The sequence below is a fragment of the Sarcophilus harrisii genome, chromosome 6 (assembly GCF_902635505.1).
Source record: "Sarcophilus harrisii chromosome 6, mSarHar1.11, whole genome shotgun sequence".
NCBI lineage: Eukaryota > Metazoa > Chordata > Mammalia > Dasyuromorphia > Dasyuridae > Sarcophilus > Sarcophilus harrisii.
Window position 1 is genome coordinate 101,903,037 of NC_045431.1, and position 24,858 is coordinate 101,927,894.

The 24,858-nt window shown below is 33.1% G+C and overlaps 1 protein-coding gene across 1 annotated transcript in view; it reads left to right on the forward strand.

Annotated features, from left to right (window-relative positions):
• LOC116419731 (polypeptide N-acetylgalactosaminyltransferase-like 6) overlaps window positions 1–24,858 on the forward strand; it is a 717,446-nt gene that overhangs the window by 502,957 nt on the left and 189,631 nt on the right. The window contains exon 2 of the mRNA XM_031941561.1: window positions 5,783–5,891. Coding sequence (XP_031797421.1) covers window positions 5,783–5,891 — 109 coding nt within the window. The remainder of the gene's footprint in view (window positions 1–5,782; window positions 5,892–24,858) is intronic.

Genomic DNA, 24,858 nt, shown 5'->3' on the forward strand with positions numbered 1-24,858 from the left:
TTCTTTTTCCATTTGATCAGTTCTTCTTTGGGGGGAGTAATTTTCATTATTGAAATTTTTGTAAATCATCTACTGTTTTGCCAATTCTGTTTTCTTAATTTCTTGTGTTATTCACCATTTATATGTCTCTCTTTTATCAAGTTATAAATTGTCTTTTCATTATTTTCAACTCTTGCTCTGATTTACTTACTCAAATTTTCATTTGATTTTAAAAGAAAAGTTTAGCTCTTGCAAGAATTTTTGTTGGAGTTATGACCAATTCACAATTTTTTTCTTTGAAACTGCTTTTTGACATCTTTGTCTTCTGAGTGTGTGCTTCAGTCTTCTCTGTTACCATATTAACTTTTTATGATGTGGTTCTTTTTTTGTTGTTTGTTATTTTTTCTAGACTTTTTCATGACTTGGAATTTTATATTATATTTGAACTCTGTACTCAATGTAAGGGAGTTGAAGAACTTCAGACTTTTTGCATTGCTATTTTAGAGGTAGTTCTAGGGGTTTGTGAATTTTGGGTGTTCCAAAATGATGTGAAGCTGAAAGAAATGTGGTGTTTGCCCATGGAAGATATTTGATCTCTAGCAACCTCTAGTCATACTGCTCCTCAAGGTCCCTAGTCACTTATGAGCAAAAGTGCTACTCTCTGCTCTTGAATTAAAACACAGAAATGGATATAGGCAATGAAGTTGCCAGACAGAATCCAGTAATCTCTGTCCACCTGCCAAGTTCCCTTATCATCTCTAGGTTGAGAGCTCTGAAAGTTGCTGCTTCTGCTGCTTTTGCCAGCGTCAAATTGGGTTCTTTTCTCAGATCATAGTTTTATAACTATAAAGTTCATCAATAACCATATAGGTCAAATCTTTAATTTTATAGAAGTAATTGAGGGCCAGTGAAATTAAGTATCTTATCTAAAATCACATTGATATTAAGTTACATATATGGGATTTAAATTCATTTTTTCTCATTCAAATTTACTGTTCTTTTGACTTTGTTATACTATAGGTACATAGTTTGTTCAAAATTAGAATTGTTAATGATCATGATAGAGCTGGAAGAAATTTTATATATTATTTCAGTTTAACTTTTTCATTTTTCTGATGAGTATATTGAGGCTCAGATAAATCCACCTGTAATAGTGCTTTGACATCCAAAATGAATTAATAATTATTCTATAAAAGGATTGCTGACCAAATATCCTAGAAGAAATATAATCCAATTTTAAGCCAGTTTTGATAGCACTTGTTTACAATGACACCTAAGATTAGAACAGAATATTATAATAACATAAAATATTAAAACAAACATAGTTCTGTAAAGATTCATAAAAATTTGTTTGCTCTTTTTTATTTATCTGGTATCTAGGGAGATTGTATCTGGCCACAGCGTTTATTGAAATATTGACCATGGTGGGAAATTTGTACTTAACTTTTCTGAATTCAGTTTCTCTCCCCTCATCCCCAACCCTACTACTTTTTCTCTAGAAAATGATTTTTAATTCATACTTCTTTAAATATTATGGGGTCGAAAAAGCCTGAAAATTAGAGTGATGATTTTTTTATAGGTCTCAGTCCTAGGAGTTTCTTACTTTGATTTCTTTTGCTTTTTTCAAGTTCTGATGGATGCACTACGCTTTATTTTAGGATAGTGGCATTTACTACTTTTTTATCCATATAAAATGTGTTATTAAACAAAAAAGATAAACATATAAATATCTGTTTCTCTGACAATTTTCCAGTGACTTTGGAAAATGCCAACTGCTTCTCAGTTATATCATTCCTATACCTTATATTGTCAAAAAAGTGACCTTCAAAAATCAACATAGGAAACTGGGCTATGCAAGAATAACATTTTTCTCCTGTATTTTCACCAAAACTCGAAAGCCTTCTACATATTTTATAGGTCTCATGTGATTCCTATGAAAACATTCTTTCTTCTGTAGACATCTTCATTTCAACAAATCAAATCAATAATCACTTATTAATTACTGAACTATATGTCAAGAATTATGTTAAGTGTTGGGGATAAAAGAAAAAAAGCCAGGGTGGAAAAATTGTCATAGTCCTTAGGGAACTCACATTCTAATGGTGGAGACAACATGAAAACAGCTTTTTACACACACGCACACACACATATACATATATATAAAGTTGTATATACACATACATACATACACACAAGGTATATACAAAATGACTTGGAAGTAATCTCAGAGGGAAAGAACTACCATTGAGTGGATAAGAAAAAAGCTTTGTGCAGGTAATGGACTTTTAGCAGCAGCAAAGAGAAATAGTATTCTAGACATGTAAGACTGCTAGAGAAAATGCATAAAATTGGGAAATAGATTATCTTATATTGGGAATACAAAAGAAGCTAATTTTACTGGATCTTAGAATAAATGGAAGGAAGTGAAATAAGAAGACTGGAAAGGTAGGGATAGTAGGGAGCTAATGGAATTTTTTGAATAAAGACAAATCAGATCTATACTTTATGAACATCACTTACTTCTACAACTTAATGGAGCTGTATGAACTGAACTGTATGATGAATATGAATATGAACTTAATGAAATCAATCAGAATGCTAATTTAGAAATTATTAGTTTATAAATAGCTTATATTTGGTGTTTTCTTCGTTTAAAAATTTGTTAGCCCTTTAATCACTGTCACAGATTGTGACATTTTTAAAACTGCATAGGAAGTTGTAGAGAATGATTTTGGATAAAATCTTCATCACATTCTAGCTCACCTTGGACCTGGCCTCTCCAAGGATAGCTGGATGCTGCTCAGATAATGGACACTCCGTCCATCTCAGACCTTAGTTCAAAATCTGGTGATACATTTGAAAGCAAGTATTTCATTCCATAGACTTTGAGAACCATGGTCATATCTACATTTTTATGAAACAATAGTCAATGAGCAAGTGCTTAACTTGATAAGTTAAATCACTTAAGCCTGCTGAGTGCCAGCCACTATGCTAAAAGATGAGAATGCTTCTTTTTGTTTCTCCTTCATTTTTAAAGAGGAAAATATTATCAAGGAGATGATTCCATGACATGCAAGTGAGAGGGTGCTGCACAGTCAACAGCCTCATTTTCTCTTCTAGAACCATCTGGGTCCAGTGGCAAGATGTAGATCGAACTGACTGGAGATGGCCCTGGACGCTATGGGACACCTTGCCCATTTGAAATTAAGTTCTTTCACAGTTATCAGTTATATTAAATGAATCAATGTCCACTCAGTGATTAAGGCTCAATGAGAAATGAGGCTGAGAATGACCTTTTTTTACTTAATGAAGATAGACAGAAAAATAGATAAATATTATAGATATCTACATAATATTACAAAAACAGATATATCTTTGTAACATAGATATGTCTCATATCTGTCTATCTTATCTAATCTCTATCTCTTTGTCTGGGAAGAAAAGATGCTCAGGGTTTCTAACTAAAACAAAAACAATTACTATCACATTCACTCTGAGGCAATCAGAACCTAAACAATGACCAATCTGGCTTGGCCTGGTAGTTGTTGGTTAATTACAGCCAGAGTGATTTAGGTTTAAAGCATGTTTTTAAGAAAGAAAATTTTAAGAAAAGAAGAAAAAAGAAAGAAAATTTAAAAAGAAAGGATATCTTTGTGAGATTTCAGTGATCAAATTTATATTCCTTTAGGCAGAGCACCCCAGATAATGGTATGATATCTTATACATAAAGAGGGAAGAGGAAAGAAAAAAAAAATGGGAGCTGATTTGTTCAAATGACCCATTCTACTTGGGTCCCCAGAGAGGCAGCTTCTACTCGGACTAGCATAGGTCATGGTTTCTCCTTCATTTTTGAGGTAGACTAGTCAGAGAGGTGAGGTCATGACATGCAAATGAATTGAAGTGAGAGAGGGCTGTGCAAAGCCAGATTCTTCACTTTCTTTGATGAGGTCATTTGGGACCAAAGGCAAGATATAGATGACTGGAGAACCTCCTGTGATAAGAACACAAAGAAAGGAAGAAAAAAAAAAACATCCCTTGCTCTTGAGGAACTCACAGTCTAATAGGAGATATAACATATAAACACTTCTAAATAAACAGCTTAAATTGAGGCTATTCTCAGACAGATGACCTTCAGATTAAAATTAGGTGTGATGGAAAGAAGAAATAAAGATTTGGGGAAAATGTGTTTTATATTTACATGGTTTTCTATTTTTTAATTTACCCTGATTACTCTTTAAAATGTGTGATTGTGTGAGAATGAATAATTTCATATTTGTTTCTGTTGTGATAAAAATATTTTTAATTTTCTTCTGGTCAGTGAAAACATCATCTTGTGCATAGAATAGACATAGGAAGTATATGTAGAAAATCAATTTATTATTTTTTAATTAAGACCTTTTCCCCCCATACTACTAGTTCCTGTTTTTTTATTTTTGCTATGGAAACTAATCTCATCACTACTACAAAATAATCATGGCTATTGGGAAAGACATACCAGCTGTTATATTATGACTCCATTCACTATTTCTTTGACTTCATTCTTTGCTCTCATTCCTCTCCATATGTTCCCTCCTCCTACTGGAATGTAAGTACTTGCAAACATAATATTCCTTGATTTTATATTTTTTGTTGGTGTTTTGTATTTGTGTCATTGGTGCTTAGTATAATCCTTGACATATAGAGAAGAAAATTTAGCTCCCATCATTGCTCCAGTCTTGTTTTATATTATTGTTCTTACATTCACTACCGGAGTCAACTAGGCCTACTAGTTCTTCTCCATGTACAAAATCTTTCTCTGGCATAGTCCTTGATAACACAGGATTATATTCATATGACAATGGAGTGTCAGAATAAATCTTTTGTGATTACAGTGCTATAATATGTAATTTTGGATACTAAAGAGAGTTAAGATTTAATACCTGTTTGAATGTGGTCTCAGTCAAATGGAGACCTATTGCAGATTTTAGCTTAAAGGCAAAGATCTCCTATTTCATCCAGGGCTACGTACACTCATCTTAATTTGTATCTGGCCGCTGGACCCAGATAGCTTTGGAGGGGAAAATGAGGTAGGTGATTTTGCACAGCCCTCCATCATTCAAATCCAATTTACTTGCATGTCACAGCATCATCTCCCTAATGTCACGGTCCTCTTCAAGAAGAAGGGCAAACAACAACAACAACAATATGCAGTAGTATATCTTCCATCTCTTCACCTTTGAATAAGTGGTTTTCCAATGCATCCCCTCCTTATATTTTACTCAACACCTTTCAAAGCATAGCTTATTTCTACCTTCTGAGACTTTTTTTTATTCTCAAGCTATTAATACTGACACCCTCTTGAAAATGTTTTGTATTATTTTCTATATTTTTGGTATTTATTCATATGTATACATGTTATATAGTATATATAATCCCTCAGTAGAATGTACTATAGAATGTATCTTTGTCAAGAAAACCTCAAATAATGGTATCTAGATTTGGATATGTTCAAAATGACAGAACAGCACTAATAAAAGAATTCATAAGTTCAAAGAGTAAAATACTGATTTCTTTCTTTAAGAAATGACACAAATTATACTTTAAAAAGGTTAGAAGAAACAACTGACTTTAAAGATGTAATTGAGTAGATATTTAGGAACATTGTTATTGGAAGCAAAATCATTAAAAATAAATTATCATTTTCACTGACAGTCATATTTCATTTTAATACACATGGAGTACTGAATATTTTCAAAAGGCATCAAATAGATAATTTATCATAAATTCTTCATTTTGTACCCTAAATATTTTTGCTTTTCCACAGACATTTCCACTGAGCCTAGGAGATGGGCAGCTTGATACCTGGACAGATGGTTTGAAAAGAAAAGATTGGCATGACTACGGAAGCATTCACAAAGATGCTCTGCGTTCAGGTATGAAATTGAGTGAGCCAAAATGCTGTGTTAGTTATACCTTTTTTCCCTCCACTTTAAGGTTAACTAATCCAGTAGTCATCTGGCATACATTGAAATATGTCTTAAGAGAATAGTCAAACCCAATGACAGATGGAAATAGACTTGTTGAAGTCTCAGAGAGTTGTGATAAATAAGTATAGAAATAGTTATGGGATATTTGCCACAAAGTCTTGATAATTTATATGCCTATAATATTTCAGAATGATAGAATATGAATGAACCTCAGAAGCTATATAATCAATTCATTAACTTACATTTATTAAATGTCTGTTATGTTTCAGAAACTTTGCTGTTCTTTTTGTTCAGTCATTTTCAGTCATTTTCAACTCTCCGTGACTCCATTTGGAGTTTTAATAGCAAAGATACTAAAATAATTTGCCATTTCCTTATCCAGATCATTTGACTGATGAGGAAACTGAGGCAAATAAGAAAATGACTTGACTAGAGTTACCTGGCTAATAAGTGTCTGAGTTCAGATTTAAACTCAGAAAGAAGTTATCTCCCTCACACAGATCTATGCTATCCACCATTCTATCCACCATGCTATCAAACTGCATTCACACTATGCTAGCCCTTTACAAATAAGAACTTTGATGCCCAGAAAGTCAAAGTGATTTACTGAAATTCACACAACTAAATTTAGGAGATCTTATCAATATTATAATTCCAAGTCAAGGTTTCTTTATACAGTACATTTCTCTAAATCATTTCTTTTAATTAGATCTGTGTTTTTGGTGACATTGCAATCTTCCAGTGAGGAGACTTCTTCTATCAATGCAGATAATCCCTAGCTCTGCAATTGATAATTTTACAGTTGCCCATAGCATGGAGAGGTTAAGCAATAGTATGTGATAGGAGTAGGTCTTAAAGATTTCCTGACTCTGAGGCCATTTCCCCATAGATTCTGCCATTTGTTGTCTCTGAAAGTACAGTATAATATTAAGTTCTCCACAATGATTTATTTATAATTATTTCTTAGGAAGCAAGGTGGTATAATCAATAATATGTCAGAATTAAAATCTATTAAGACTTAGCTCAAGTCCTATACAGGAGACTGATCCAAGGGAGGGCAGCACCCATGGGATGGTACACAAGTAAATTTATAGGGAGAATTTAATATCAGGGACATGATTAGTATTTCTAACAAGATGGCAAGGTAAGACTGCCCAGACCCCTACAGAGAGTGGGTCTCAGGAGTTTCACATAACTTGTATTTCTAACTGGAGGACCTTCCCAAAGGGTGGAACCACAGGAGCTAAATTCTTCTTTATCAATGCATTGTGTAGCAATGCTCAAATTACCCTACACTCTCCGTTGTCTGTATCCATATTATTAATTTCTATACTGAGTATCTTAGTATAGTGGCGATATCAGAGCCTCTGGAGTCAAAAGACCTTGGAATTTGGTTTTAATCTTACCGTGACTGCTTACTGTCTGTGTATCCTTGGGAAAGTGCATTAAAGCCTTCCCCCAGTTACTTTACTTTTAATCTGAAGGTTACAGTTATACTACCTCTAATAGAAAGAACATAAGGATGTGAGGACAACAACATAATTTGACATTTTTGTATTTAGTACAGTGCCTTGCACATAGCAGGTGCTTTACAATATTGGCTAACATGAAACTTGACAATGGATTGGCTTCTGGAGTAGGCTGGTAAATAGATAGAATGCACATTCTAGGTGGCAGTAGAATGAGGGGAAAAGGATCTCTGTTAACCTTCAGCAATTGAAAGGAAAGAAGTTAAGTCAACATTTATTGAGGATCCCTGTTTTGGGATGACTATGCAAAATATAAAAATATATTGTTGGGCAGTTATAAATCAGAGACTAACCAAATACCACAAATGACTTCACCAAGGTATATAATGAGATTATTTATTCCTCTTTTTAGATATAACATGAGATTCTATCAGCCTTTCTTTTCAGGCATGTGATACTATTGGATATATTGAATTCATTGTCAGCTGAAGTCTGTGGGTTACAATCTAGGGTTATGGACTCCTGGGTAATAGGTAGATTGGGTCTCTGTAATATGAGTTGCTATCATGTCTTTCTGGAATTGAACCAATATACAATCAGAAGAACTGATATTCAATTTCAGTTTTTATGGGCAACTTGCAAGCACACTATGCTCTTGTTTTGTCATCTGTAAAATGAAGGACTTAGACTATATTAGAGATTCTTTGACTTGTTTAATCATGTCATATAACCTCTCAACAATTGGGTTAAGACCATAAACTGCTTCTCAGAAATTGTACAGTAAGAAAGGAGCACCCCATGAGATTGGGGCATTCCCTTAGCTGGCAGGCAAAATACTGAAAGGGACATAACATCCTAAAAGAGTTAGCTATAAGTAGGAAAAGTGGGATTGAGAAGCTTAGTGGAGTTAGGAGAGATACCACATGGCATTGGAAAAGGGTAAAGAGAAAGACACCAGAGGGCAAAGTGCCTTGAGAGACTGAGTCAAAGGAAGGCAGCCTCCATGGGATGGGCCGTAAGTAAATTTATAGGAAGAATGTAATATCAGGGACATTACTGGGATTTCTGACCAGACATGGTAAGGTGAGATTGCCCAGAGTCCTACAGAGAATGGGTCTCAGGGTTTTGACATAACTTGTATTTCTACAAGGACCTCCACAGAGGGTGGGACCATGGGAGCTAAATTGATCTCTATCAGTGTTTCAAGGATCAATTCTTCAGTTTCTCTCTGTCTAATATGCTATTCAGGACCTCATTATACACGTATATACATACATACATATATATATATATATATATATATATATATATATATATATACATACATACACACACACACACTCACACACATACACACATATATGTGTCTGGTAAATTTAAGTTTCACATGAAAATAAGAAACATTTTTTCCATCTAAATTTAGACTCCATTCCAAATACAGCATCTTCTGTAATAATTGGAAACCATACAGGAGTGAAGTTTGTTGGTAATCTTTTACAAAGCAATATCTATAGAGTGGAGAGATTGAGAACAAGATTACAAAGTTAAGAAATAATGAACTACAGACATGAAGCTCACCTGAAATCACACAAGTGGAAAAATCAGGATTTAAACCCATCTTTTATTCAGAATCAAATACATTATTGTTAGTGCAATTAATGGAATTAAATGTATGTTCTTTGCTTATGTTCATTTTGAAATAATAAATAAGCTAAAGGACAAAATTATAAATACTTTTAAAAGCATTTATAGGAGTAAATATAGCCCTGCCCTTCAGTAAAAATGCAAATATAGACAGACTTTGATAATTGTTCATTCTTTCTTCCACTGCCTTTTTCTTTTTTTGTATTTTTTTTCTCTTCATTTATCTGCCTATTCCCAGTATGTTATCTCCATACACACATATAGATAAAAATTGTAAGACTACCCTATTCATAGTTTCTACCCAAAACTCCCCTTTTAAAATTCAACTTGCCTGTCCCGGTCCTGCCTTGCCCTGTGCCATCCTCTCCCAACAGATAGTGCCTGAGATAGAGGGTAGTGGAAGATCAGTGGGACCAATAATAGAATTTCAAGGTTAATCACTTTCATCTTTGGGGAAAAACCTCTCCAGGCTGTTAGTCTCAGTGACAGTATCCTACTGCTTCACAAAGGAAAGCCATCTGAGGTAATTTCTTCACATGGGATCCTTATCTTACCTCTCTCTTCAACTTCACTAAGATCAAAATCTCACATATTAAAAATGAAATAGAACCCAGGAGACCTTAATCAGATGTGAAAGGGACAAAACATTTCAAAAGTACTAAACTTCGTTTCTCAGCTTTTGAGATGGGTGTGAGATGGGTTAGTTATACATGTCCTTAACCCTTAGCTTCCTTGCATTTTTGTTTCCTTGCAAAATTCAGTTAATAGATGACAAAAAGTTTGGATTTTGTCCAAGATTCATACTAACATTTACTTGGTATATTATTTAGGCTGTAAAATGTAACAAAATCTTTGCATCCATTTTTCAGTGCATACAGGAAAACTGTTAATATTTGAGACACTAATTCTTGTCTTCTTTTGCTTTTCTACCTTGTTTTCAGTGGCATGTCTCTACCTCCTGTCATGCCTTGCTTCTTTCAAATCTTACATAAAATTCTATTTTGTGCAAAAAGCCTTCCCAGATCCTTCTTTAACCTAGAACCTGCCCTCTGAGATTATCTTTATTATAACCTGTATATGTTATTTGTATTTGTATATAAGCACATATATGTTATGTAGGTAGTTGCATGTTGTCTCCCACATATAGAATGTGAAATCCTTGTAAACAAGGACTGATTTTGCCTTTGTTTACATTACTAGTACTTAGCACAGTAAATAAATAAAATGCTTATTAACTTAACTGGACAAACATATGGCAGGTTCAAGAAGAGATGTTGGGTGAAGCACTTTGAATAGTTCTTCATTTTCCTTTCCCACTAACAAGAGAAAAGAGAATTATTCAATCAAGAAACATTATTATTATGCACCTACTAGGGGCAACCACAAAACTAGAATTAGATCCAGCAGTCATGGATATTTTTAATATCAAAAATTACTTGGACTTTTTGTTAGTGAAGAGAAAGGTTTCATTAATTTCATTCTCAAGATAGTTTTCTACATCCTTATAATGCTTAACCATTCTACATATCACACTCTGTCTGTAGTTAATGAAAAATAGAAAGCACCCTTGGGGAAATAAGTTCCCCTTTCGATTCACATATGCAAATGATGTGTATTGCTTTATCTAGGTCAGATTTTTGGTCAAAGATATGCAATATTAAAAATCTTAAAATTATTTTATTGATACACTTAGACATTTTAGTTTTTATCTCATCTATTTTTTGGGGAAACATAAAATACTAAAAATAAAATAAAACAAAAACTGCTAGGTTTTAAAATCCTTGAGGGTAAGCATTTTTTATTATTAATCTTGTCATCTTCCTCAGGGCCTATCCTACTTTACACATAACAGATACTTAACAAAAATTTGTGGGGTTTTTTTTGAATAAAAGATGACTTGTGATTGATAGAATGTGAACTGAAAGCCTCTTGTATAGCACTTGTTGGTTGATAAGAACATGGTGTTCAGCAAAAGCATTTTTAAATTCTTTGGTAATACAATTACTGTTTTATTCTTAAAGGAATTTTAAAATTCCTTTAAAAAAGCATAGCTGTATAAAATTGATTTGTATAACTAACCTCTAATTTATATTGAAATATTGAAGCTCATAAAACTTGAGAGAGAATAGAGATGTTTATCCATATTTCAAATTTCTCTTTTTCTCTCAAGGACAGTCCTCCCACTTCTCAATCTTTTGCATTGAAGTTTCTGAACTCAATATGCAATTGAAATCAAAGTTACCAATGATCCTTTAATTGCCAAAGCTAATGGCCTTTTTCTCAAAGTTCTTCTTTTGGCACCTCTCTTTAGCATTAATCACTGTAGACCTTCTCTCCTCAAGCTTACTCTTCCCTCTCTGAACTTTTAGGATACATTTATCTCTTTGTTCTCCTATCTTCCTAACCACTTCATTATCTCATTTCCCAATTTACCATCCATAGCATTTCTCCTGTGAAATAGCTGGAGATTCTTGGTCCATTTTTATTCTCTTTATTCTCATGTGGTGAACTTATCAAGTCAAATTGGTTTAATTATCATCATCTTAAGTCTTTCTTCTAAGCTCCAGTTATATCTAATTGCTATAGGCATCAAATATTCCCCCAAAGAGAACTCATCTTCTCATCCCTAAAGCCTAGTCCTTCAAAAGTTTTCTATTTCTGCTCAATGAAATAGTGTTTTTTTTTTTCCCTCCAGCTATTACAAGTTTGTAACATTCACCTTACTCTTGGCCCCTCCCTCTCTCTCACTCCACTTAGCTAATTAGTTGCCAAAAATATATATCTAATACCACAATATTTCTTTCATCTGTGTTTTTTTCTTTATTTACATATTCACTACTTTATGTCTCTAGTCAAATGGATAATTGTAATAGATTTTTTTTTCCTGAGGCAATTGGGGTTAAGTGACTTGCTCAGGGTCACACAGGGTCTTATTTGAGGTCATATATGAATTCAGGTCATCCTGACTTCAGGGCTGGTGCTTTATTCACTGCACTAACTAGCTGCTCCTGTAATAGACTTGTTATTGGGCTTTCTGCCTCAAATCTCTCTTCTCACTCCACTCTATCTTTTGCATAGCTCTGAGCATACCACTTCCCCATTGAATAAAGTCCAGTGGTTCCCTGTTGCCTCTCTGATCAAACATAAATGCTTCTGTTTGGTTTTAAAAACTCTCTTCAATCTACCTTTTCAGCCTTTTTATATACTATTCCCTTCTCAACACATTATAGTTCTGTTATATGAACCTTCTTGCTATTCCTCACAAACAACTCCATTTTCCTTCTCTCAACCTTTGCATTGTTTTTCCTGGATATTTAAAATACATTCCCTCTTCATTGTCTAATAAAAGTCTTTTTTTCTCCCAAATTCTACTCAGATTCTTCCTTCTCCATGATGTTTTTCCTAATATCTTAGGTTAGTGCTGCCCATTCCTCCCCCCAACAAACACTATGTATTTCTTTTCTACATGATTTTTATACACTCATTCTGGGTGATTTTATCATCTTTTGTAGAACTTGAGCTCCTGGAGTTCAGGCAGAGACTGATTTTTTTTTAATCTTGTTATCTTAAGTGTTGAATGGAGCAGCTGGTTAATAAATACTTCTTGGTTAATCGTAAGCAGTAAATAGGCTTGGAAGTAGCACATTTTATAATGATCACAATTCAGAAAAGCCTGGAAAGACTTGTATGAACTAATGCTAAGTGAAGTAAGCAGAACCAAGGGAACATTGTACACAGTAACAACAAAACTATGTGATGATCAACTGTGATGAACTTGGCTCTTTTCAACAATGAGATAATTCTAGGTGATTCCAATAGACTGGTTATGGAAAATGCCATCCACATCCAGAGAGGGAACTATGAAAACTGAATTTGGATCAAACCATAGTATTCTCACCTTTTGTTATTGTTGTTGTTTTATTACTTGTTTTTTTTTTTTACCTTTCACATATTTTTTCCCCTTTGATCTGATTTTTCTTGTGCAGCATGATAAATATGGAAAAATATTGAGAAGAACCACACATAGAGGAACTATACTGGATTGCTCACTGTCTTGGGAAGTGGGGAGGGGAGAAAAAATGGAGTAAAATTTGGAATACAAGATTTTGTAAAGGTGAATATTTAAAACTGCCTTTGCATATATTTGAAAAATTAAAATACCATTACCATTTTAAAGTATCACATTTTAGTGATGAACAAGAACTTACCTTAATAAATAGAAGTTTAAAATAGTATACATAGTGTTCAATTTAGGGCTAAAAGATTCACATTTGAATTTTGTTTTTGACACTTACTAGCTGTGCACTTATTCTATTTTTGTAAGTTTTCTATATGTTTGACCATTTCTCTGGTCATTTTTTCCTTTAAATTATAGAAGGAAGTTGTAAAGAAAAGATCTAGAGTTGCTTGCAGTTTTAAATCTGATATTTTCTTTTCCTTCCTAAGACCCTAGTGATCATTTATTTTATGATATAAGTTTTGAAATAAATAGGATAAACTGGCAACTGTACATTGGCACATTGATGAAAAGGGTCTCCAGGTTTATTGCTTATTAATAATTACTAATAATTTACCATTATCATAATGTCCTTTTAACAATTTTCACCAAAAGACTTTTAGGCAGAGGTCAAATTGGGCAAGAGCAATCAAAATGCTTTTCACTATTATTCATTAAATTGAAATTAATTGACTTATGGAAGTTAGGCTAATTCCTATATAGGTAACACATGAGTGGGAAGGACAAGATAGTAGTGACAAAAGCACCAGCTGCTTTGAAAGTTCTAAATCAGTAGATGGTAAATAAACCTGTTGAAAGATCAGAAATTACCAGGAATTTCTGTCTTAGCACCAATATACATAAAAACGAAAACTACCTCAGTTAATTTACTTATTCTGTTCCCTATGAATCAAACTTCAAAAGAAACATAACTAGAAAAGAAAAATAACAGAATGCATCTAAAAAAATAAAAGGTCAAGAATATCAAGAGTATTTATCTATATATGTTTATATAAATATATGTATGCAATATGTATGTATGCATGTATATATGTATAGAAGGATCTAAACTTTTGTATCCATCACTCTATTTGATACATAATAAAGTGGTGGATAAATGGAGAAGTTTAGATACTTAATAAACAATAGTTAATCTATTATTTGATAAATCCAAACATCCCAGCTTTAAAGATAAGAACTCAATTTTTGACAAAAATTTTGGAAAAAAACATTTGAAAACAGTTTGGCAGAAACTAGGCAAAAACTAACCTTTCACACCATGTATGAAGATAAGAACAAAACAGGTAAATTACTTAAATATAAAGCTTGGTATCATAAGTAAGTTAGAGGAGTAGAAATGCACCTGTTAGATCTCTGGATAAGGGGAGAGTTTATGAAAAAACAAGAAGTAGAGAGGATCATGGGATATAATAAGATAAATATTTTTGATAGCATCAAGTAAAACAACTTTTGAACAAATAAAACTTAATGCAGAAAAATTATCAAAAAAACATGAAATTTGGGAAAATTGAAACAGCAGGTTTCTCTGATAAAGGCCTTGTTTGTCAAATATTTAATGGAACTGAGCCAAATTGATAAAAATACAACCTATCCTCCAGTTGATAAAAGACCAACTAATATGAACAGGCAGTTTTTCTTTTTTTTTTCTTTTATCTTTATCTATCTATTTATTTTTTTTTATTATTATAACTTTTTATTGACAGAGCCCATGCCTGGGTAATTTTTTTACATTATCCCTTGAACTCACTTCTGTTCCAACTTTTCCCCTCCCTTCCTTCACCCCCTCCCCCAGATGGTAAGAAGTCCCATATAAGTTAAATATGTCACAGTGTATCCTACATACAATATACAATAGTATACAATGTGCATACAAGTGCACAGAAGTTCTCTTGTTGCACAGGAAGAATTGGATTTAGAAGGTAGAAATAACCTGGGAAGAAAGACAAAAATGCAAGCAGTTTACATTCATTTCCCAGTGTTCTTTCTTTGGGTGTAGCTGCTTCTGTCCATCCTTGGTCAATTGAAACTGAGTTAGATCTTCTCTTTGTCAAAGAAATCCACTTCCATCAGAATACATCCTCATATTGTTGTTGAAGTATATAATGATCTCCTGGTTCTGCTCATTTCACTAAGCATCAGTTCATGTTAGTCTCTCCAAGCCTCTCTGCATTCATCCTGCTGGTCATTTCTTACAGAACAATAATATTCCATAACATTCATATACTACAATTTACCCAACCATTCTCCAATTGATGGGCATCCTTTCATTTTCCAGCTTCTAGCCACTACAAACAGGGCTGCCACAAACATTTTGGCACATACAGGTCCCTTTCCCTTTTTTAGTATCTCTTTGGGGGGTAAGCCCAGTAGAAACACAACTGGATCAAAGGGTATGCACAGTTTTATAGCTTTTGAGCATAATTCCAAATTGCTCTCCAGAATGGCTAGATGTTTTCTCAACTCCACCAACAATGTATCAGTGTCCCGAACAGGCAGTTTTCAAAAAAAGAAATCAAAGCTACCAAAAATCACATTAAAAAATGTGCTAAGTTACTACTTATTAGAGAAATGGAAATATTAAAACAACTCTAAAATACCTCGTTACACTTATCAGAATGGCTAACATGACATAATAGGAAAATAGCAAATTCTAGAAGTGATATGGAAAAATTGAGATGCTAATGAACCATTGGTGGTACTGTAAACTAGTCTAACTGTCTTGGACCTATGGTCAAAAGGATCTAAAATTGTTTATTATCTTTGACTCAGCAATATGGACAAAGGGGAAAAAGACCTATTTGTACAAAAATATTTATAGCAGCTTTTTGTGGTGACAAAAAAATGGAAACTGAGAAGGTACCCATCAATTGGGGAATGGTTGAAGAACTTGTGAATTATGATTGTGATAGAATTCTAATATGTCATAAAAAATACCAAACAAAATGGTTTCAGAAAAAAAACTTATATTAACTCTTGAAAAGTTAAATGAGCAGAAGCACAACAATTTTTATAGTAACAGCAATACTATAAAGATGATCAACTATGAAAGACTACTCTAATCAAGACAGTGATTCAAGTCATGAGGAAAAATGCCATGCATCTCCAAAGAGAGAACTGATTAATTTCAGTTCACATTTATACTTTTTGTTTTATTTTGTTTATGCACTTTTTTTGTATCTTGGCTAATATGGAAATAAGTTTTGCATGACTTCACAAGTATAATTGCTATTGAATTGCTTGCCTTCTCAAAGAGAAGTAGGCAGGGCCTGGAGGAAATGAATTTGAAATTCAATATTTTTTTTAAATTGTTAAAATAGTTTACATATTATTGAAAACATTTTATAAAATAAATAAAAATCCTTAAAAATTAACTTTTAATGAAATCTTTCCCTTTGATTGACATTGTAGTACTGCAAACAGAAAGTGAGAGTGAAATAACTGTACTTTGTTGAGTCTTTTCTTTTTCTTTTTCCTCCTAATAATAGAACAAAATTTAGCAGAAATCAGCTTCCAGTGAGAAATATCTAGGGAAAATTCTACCAATCTGACAATATGAAAATAGCAATGAATTGGTGTCTCCTGAGATTTTTAAAGCTGCAATCAGTGAATATAGTGTATTGAAAGATACAAAAGAATAAGGTTTTTACAAAATAATTCAACCTAGCTATTTGTCTCTAAATCTCACTGTACCTCATGTCATGGAAGTAAGAATTTCCCAAGGGCAAGTTTGCATGACACTAATTGCTACACTAACTTTATTCAACAATATATTTGAATGCTTTAACTAAATCATAACCCTGACCATCTGTCATATTTGCTTTACTCCCAACAAATTCAATTTGCTTTCATCAGAAATGTCCCAAGAAATTAAATCTGGGACATACTCCAAGATAGAACTCTAAAGGAGAACAATATTTCAATACTTCATAAACTATGTGCATAAAATACATAGTCTATTAAATGCCAATGTTTGCTGTGAGGGTGCATACACTAAGTTTTATTGCATTTAGGTAAATGGAATAAAGTGTTGGTGATGAGAAGGTCATGAGATGCACAAGTCTTCAATACTAATTGACCATTGCTGTTGCTGTTTCCAACTCCATTCCTCCCAAGAACTCCCTGCTATATCTGGTAGTCTGAGCCTATTCTATCATTAAAGTCACCCAGAATTATTACCATTTTTGGCACATTGATGATAAGGGTCTACAGGTTTTCATAAAATTTTTCTTTGATCTCATCAGGGTTTGCCATGGTGGAAGCATAGGTAATGATGATGGTACCATGACATTTTCCTGCAAATGGCAATCACATTGTCATGAGTCTGTCATTTGCAGGCTCCTTTTGGAAGGTATAGGAGCTTGTTTACTAGATTAGTTTTGATTACAAAATCTACACCAGCTTCACAACACTCTCTTTCATTGCAGTCATTCCAGAAAAATGCATATTCAGCTCCTGCTGGTCTTCATTTGCCAGCCTTGTTTCACTCAGAGTTGCTGTTTGGATGTGATACCTGCTGAGTTCTCTTGTTCTCTTGCAATAAGAGCTGTTCTTCTTTCAGTTTTGGTAGATTTTGAATTGTTTTAGGAAGATTCTGAAGATCATCTGTCAGGATAAGACACCAAATACTGAGGTCCTTTCTCAAACAAAACTGCCAAACATTCTAGCTCTACTGCAGAGAACACAACTCCATTGGGCTTGCCACATTGCTTAAATGTCAAATGTATGTTTGCCAAAAAAAAATATTTTATAAAGAACTTACACAGGGCAAGTGCTCAATATGTAGTTAGGAAAAGTGATACAAGGACACTCTCAAGAAGTTTAGAATCGATTGTATGACATGGGAAACACTGGCACAGGATCATGCCCTCATCAGAGAAAGTGCTGTGTTTTATGAGCAAAGAATTGAATTAGCCCAAAATAAACATGAGATGTGCAGAATTAGAGAAGCCACCCCAAATGTTCATGTGGACTATTTGTGTCCACACACTATGAGCTTGCATTGGTCTGATCGACTGTAATCAAACACCCTGTAAATGTGACTTTAACATAGTGATGCTATTTTGATCCTCCTCAAGAATGAAGGACAACAATTAGCATAAGATAAAAATGTCCCTTTTGTTTGTTTCACTCTACAATACAGGAAACAAATGTTGTTTTACATAACTGTAATTCATAGCTATAGACCTGGAAAAGATTTTAGAGGCCATTAAGTGCAATCTCATTTTAAAGATGAGAAAACTGAGTTCCAGAAGGAAAGAAGTTGTTTGACTAATGTCATACAAGTAATAAATAGTAGAGTGGTGCTTTGAACCTACTGCCTATTTCAGAATCATCATTCTTCTCATATCGTCACAACCAAAATGCTTTTGATACAGTATACCCTATTATTACAATAATTAAGATGAAACAATAATAGATGAAATGCAGATACCATTTAAATTTTTCACATATTACATATACATTTACTTATTTGAGATTGGTACTTATTCTTATATTACACTTAAAGAAATCAAGACACATAAAAGAATGTGTTGAATCCAGATTGAATTAGCTCAAAAATATTTTATTGATTTTTTTTTTACTGTGAGCCTTTGCACCTCAGAAAATGGCTCTATTTTCATGAAGGTTTCCTCTTGATTTTGTTTTCCTGGGAAGGAGCCCCATTCTTTGATAGCAGCAGCAGCAATTTGCTCATATTCTATCAAAGGGTAATTAATCTGTGATTAACTAAAGTGTCTGCATACTGACCTTTACTTGCTAGTTGGTTAAAGGTGACTTGTATATTAACAGTGAACTATATGGGATAGAAATCCAGTGCCTATTTCACTGGACTTCTATCCCATATAGTTCACTGTATTCTGAAAGGCATAACAAGTTTTGTCCAGGTTCTAAACATGTCCTTGCTATGGATTTCCCACATTTGGACACCAAAATGTAGTGTTCTGGTTGGTTTTCTGAAGGTCTCTGGACCAGCCTTCATTTCAGTTCAGTAATCACCATGCGAATAACTAGAAATAAAGTCCAAATTCTTTATTGTCTCCTTGCCTGGGGATGGGCAGCTTTCTGGAGAGCCTTTCAGACTGGCCTTGGTCTCAGTGGGGGAAGTGCAGGAGGTCAGCCATCATGGTGGTGTGAGGTGGAGTGAATGTCTCTCCTTGGCTCCCAGGGCTTGAGCTCCAGCCTCCAATCCTCTTGTCTTCTCTGGCTCTGGCTCTGGCTGAGTCTGTCCCACTTTATATGCTCTATTTCAAATACATTATCATAGGTATGAATCTTGTAGAATAGATATCAATCTTGTAGAACTATATTAAGTACTAAGTACATGTACTGAACTAGAGAACTATTAATCACCATACTAAACTAGATAACCATTGTCTTAATCAATTCCACTGAGTTAGCACCTTGTAAGAATCCTTGTTTCAAGTATAAGTTCTGGCCCATAACAGAGTATGATGGCATATGTGGTTCACACTATATATCTCCATACCATAACATAAAACCACTAGCAAAATTTACTTCTGTTCATTTGTTTATAAAGTAAATACTTTGACTGCCATTTTCAAAGGTGTTTTTAGCTACTAAATTGGGTGAAGCATATTATAAATTAGTATTATGATTGAGCCTAATATGAAGATATCAAAGATGTTTAAAATTATCTAAGTGAGAATATACATTTTCTTAGAGACATTTTTGCTTTAAAGAGACAAGGGATTTGTTATTTCACTCTCAAAGACATGAGTGCTGTACTTCCTAACAAGTATAACTACAATAACAATTACTATGACATGTAGAAAACAGGTGGTGGAATTGTTACTTTAGATGATCCACTGATTGTCATATACTCCCAAGAAGTTATAAAACAAATTGTTCAAAATCGTGTGTGTCTGTGTGTGTGCATGTGTGTGTCTGAGAAAGAGAGCAAGCAAAAAACTAGAAACAAAAGTAGATGGTAGATGTTCATTGACTGGACAATAGTGGTATGTGGATATGAAAAATACAAAGGGACATAAGAATTATATGAAATTTTTCAGGATAAAGAAAACAGTCTTGAATTACTTCCACTATTTACTTCCTTTTTTTTCCTTATCCACAAACTGCAGGTTACATTACAAATTTAAGCAAACTTAAACTCAAATAGAGTTCACAGCAATAAGGCAATCCTTAATTGCCTCCATATGTTATTCTTCACACAAACTTTACCAGTCAAACTTTTTCTTTTCTTCTTCAGTCTCTCCAAACCTACTCCTTGCCTCTTTCAGCTAGAACTTTGTCTCTTACAATACTGGAAGGAAAAAAAATCCTCTGCCTTTTTTAAAAACAGAGATAAAGTTACAGAAGAATAGTAAAAACTAGTGTTAAACAGCTTAAACAGATAAATCTTCAGGACAAACAATATTATGAGATAGGTTTCCATCTGATACAGTCAAAAGAATAAGAATTAAAGACGTGGATATGCGGCTTTTCTTTTATACTTTTCAGTAATGAGAGTTTGTAAATTCCTTGATCAAAGGGATCAGATCATTTTTGTCTTTGTAACCTTGGCACCTATTTTCTATTCATTCTCTGTCTCTTTACTCATTTAGAAAATTTCTCTAAATTCAAGGAATTTCTTTTTTTTTCTTGGCTCAGAGAAGTTTTTAGAACATTGAATTCTCTATATCGCAAGCAAACTCTCAAAACTCATAACTTAGATCTCTCTATTATTGTCAAGGTTTAGATAGATTGTTAGGACTGCCATTTATTATTTGTACCATATATAGCTGCTATTTTCTTCTTTCTTTGTATGTACATATACCTCCTAGCTAATACAAATTTTTATTCCATCATCCACACAATAAATGTCTGCTTTTTAGATCCAGTAGAAGTGAGCCTACCCATTCAGAATATATGTTTGTTGAACTTGCCACCATCTCACCTAGATATTGTTCTGTAAGATGTGATCCAATAAAAGCATTCCTATGAAGTTTTGATTTTAGCCACATAAGGTCATCAAATGCAACTTCATTATAGAGAGAAGAAAACCGAGGTTCAGATTGGGGGATGTTTTTTTGAGCAAACTTACATTCTAATGGAAGATAGTACAACAAGGAAACCTGAAAGGGTCAGGGAAGAAAGTACCCATGTAGTCCTTACTGGGTATAAAATATCTACAATTTTTGAACTTAGAAAGATGTAGAAACCAGCATTAATAAAATCTTTCTCTCCTTATTCAACCCCATTCCTTCAAATACCTATGGTAGCAACAGTACAAATGCTGAAAATTGATATTATGATGCTAAAAATGGCAATGAATTCCCCCTTTATTATGTCTTTGTCTCACAGTTTTGTAATATATAGTATGTATATGACTGACATTTATAAATATTATGAGACTAATGCAAAATGAAAGATGTAAGATCAGATCAGCTGAGTCAACTTAAATTAACAAATTTGTAAAAGATTTGTTTCATAAACACCCTGATTTTCTGAGAATGGTAGGTAACAATGCTTTCATTCTCTTGAGCCTGAAAAGGTTTTTTGTAAGGGAATAATCTCATGGGAGGCTAAGACTGGAATAAAAAATAACATGCTATTTTAAGTCCATTTTGAAAGAAATCTTCATCTGTTGGAATCGTCTCAGTGGTTATTTGAACATATTCCAAAAAGTATAGCCAAGATGTGGAGACCAGCTCTTCACTAAAGAATTTTGGACAATCACTAGCTCCCGATTTGTGATCGCTACAGAAGAATGTATGTTTTTCATTGCTTGAGCAGTGATAATGCCAGAACAGAGGATTGATGGAATGCATTCCAGTGACTAACTGCAGGCCTAGAAACAGCCAATTTGACTAGGTGCCTTTGATTAAAGATCAGTTGTCTTGAGGAGTCTTTTTTGCCAAATGAGAGAAACTGCCTCTTCCTGCCATCATAATAGAACAATGGAATTAACTGGTCCTTGCAAAATAAGAGAAGGCTAGAACTCAGGACATTTTTGGATGTGAGGCTGATATTTTTATGTTCCAAAATAGTGTGTATTCACATATTCTTTGGTTTGTAAAACCCATCTTCTTATGTACCTGAAAACAAACTCTTGTCTGATGTAATCATTGACTGATGATGTAACTAGAATCCCATCGGAGCAAATAATGTCAATCATATTAAGGATTGATAAGAGGCAGCTAGATGGTGCAGTAGATAGAGTATCAGCCCTGGAGTAAGGAGGACCTGAGTTCAAAGCCAGCCTCATATACTTAATACTTCCTAGCTGTGTGTTTCTGGGTAAGTCACAACCCAAATCACCTGATCAAAATAAATATATAAACAAACCACCAAAAAATGGCAGAGAAAGATCAAAACAAAAATCTAAAGCCTCAAATTTATTTTTAAAAATGAAAAAGAATTGATGAAGATTGTCGTGGCTATCAGTTAAGCAAATTTTCATTATTAGTTGTTGGAAGAGCTAGAACGACTGAATTAAGCAAGTAATGGTTATAATGAATACTGTATTCCATTTCATACAAATAAGTTATTTATTCTAAATATGGTAGTTCCCATTTTGTTTTTCAATTGTGTGCTTTGCTTTATTTTTGGTTTTTAGTTTTTGTTTTATTTTAATTATTTTTCCAAATTTTAGATCTCATGCACTAGAAGCAGAAACTTTTTAAATTGGTGCTGTTCTGAAACTTTTGGTTTTATAACATTGATCTCTCCTCAACAATAATTAATTAATTAGCTCTCTTTAAGGGGATGATTATTTTTTTCAAGTTAGTTGTCTTTAAATGGAGTGCTGCAGTTCCCATATATTCCTAATATTGTTACAAGACAGAATAGTGGTCAAGAAATTCAATGAGAAACATCAATAAGTAGCTGATACATAGGAACTATATAATTAATGAGCCAAAAGCCAGGCAAGAAAAAAGGGGACCACTAGAAAAGGCAGGGTTGAATAACGTAGTCTCTTACTATTGCCTGTCAAGGCCAAGGGATATTTTGATCTTACAAGATATTATGGATGTCTTGATAAAGACCTAGAGCTCCAGAGTGCTCAGAAAGTCCTAGGGTGAAGATTTTGGATATTCCTAAAAGGGCAACAAACAGAGCGGTAAAACAGTAATACAGTGTTCAGACCAGGACAGTCTCACCCATAATTGCTTAATATCCTAACACTGTTTCCTGAAGTCTCTGAAGATTCAATATTCTGAACATCAAATAATCAGAGGGCCTTAACTCTGTGTGGTGGATGTCAGAAGAACAACTTTGGATGAGCCAAGCAAGGCAAACTTCCCCAATGAAAAACAGCAGAATAGTGGGCCCAATTCAAGAAATTGAAGAAATAAACTGAAAGAAGAATAATTCAAAGAAGCGGCAACTAGTATCAAATGCTATCGTAAAGACATTGCAATAATCAATGTCTTTCAGACATTGAAAAAAAGTGAGGTATATTAGGCTATTATTATTGGTCTAAGAAACTCAGGCAATATAAAAGTTGTTAATCATAAATACAACCACTTTGGAAAGTAATTAGGAATTTTGCAAATTAAGTTATTAAAATGCCTGTACCCTTTAACTTAGAAATTCCACTATTAAACTTATGCCCAAAGGAGGTAAGAAATAAAAAGAATATTACTGTAAACACTAAAATATTTAATAAAAAAGAATACTTTTTAGATTACAAAAAATATTTAGTGCCCATATATTGGAGAATGACTATATAAGCTATGAGATTTAAATATGTTTTAGTTAATTCCACAGAATCAAGACATAACTGCAATATTAAACAAAACTAAATTCAAATAAAAAAATGGAAACAAACATAGAAAATATAACATGTTTATAAAACTTAAAGAAAATGTTAATGAAAATATAAAATATTTTGATAAAATAATTAGATTTTAATTTTTCATTAATGGCATATGTAAATAAGAGTTAAGTCACAGAATGTAAGTAAATGTTAAAAACAGAATTCATGAGGTATGTAAAGAGATGAGTGGCAAAAGGTGACAACTTAATTTTTATTCAAATATTCAGGGAATTTTTACAAAATTTGATGACAAGCTATGAGGAAAAAATCCTCATAAATATTACAGTGAAAATTATAAATACTACCTTTATAAATCATAATAATAGCAGCAATAAACAATAAAGAAAAATGATTAATAAAGAACACCTTGAAGACAAGAATATATGGAGACAAAATAGTAGAAATAATAAAAAATGCTATTAAAATAACAACAAATCCACATTTATTGTGTATCAGTATATAATTCTTGAAGATGAATTTAGATTTCTGAATACTAATATTGGCAAGAGAGTTTCTTACATTGGATTTTCAGTTTAAAAAGAAACTCAAGAGACTAATATATTTATGTCAAGCACAGAATTTTTAAAAAAGAAAAAGCAATGAACAAAATTACAAGCAAAAAGATCTAATAAAAATAAGAAACTACTTACCAGATTTGTTGAAAAGAAGAGTCAAGAAAATCAAATCTATATAATTAGGAAAAAGAAAGATCAAATCATATTAATGGGTTAAAATCATATGAATTTCATAAAGAGCATATACAATAATTCACAATGACATTTTGTTTTTTTTTTCATTTTTATATTTTCCTTTGTGCATTTTAATACTTGTATTTGCTTATGGACATTAATGAATGTCATAGAATTCCTGAAAGCTGAGGAAAAATCAGGGGAAAAAACACAGGGGAAATCAGACAAAATAATTGGGCATTTATGATGCAGATGTGAATTTACCATTACTAACATCTCATCTACCACATAAGTCATGTGTTCATATAAATTT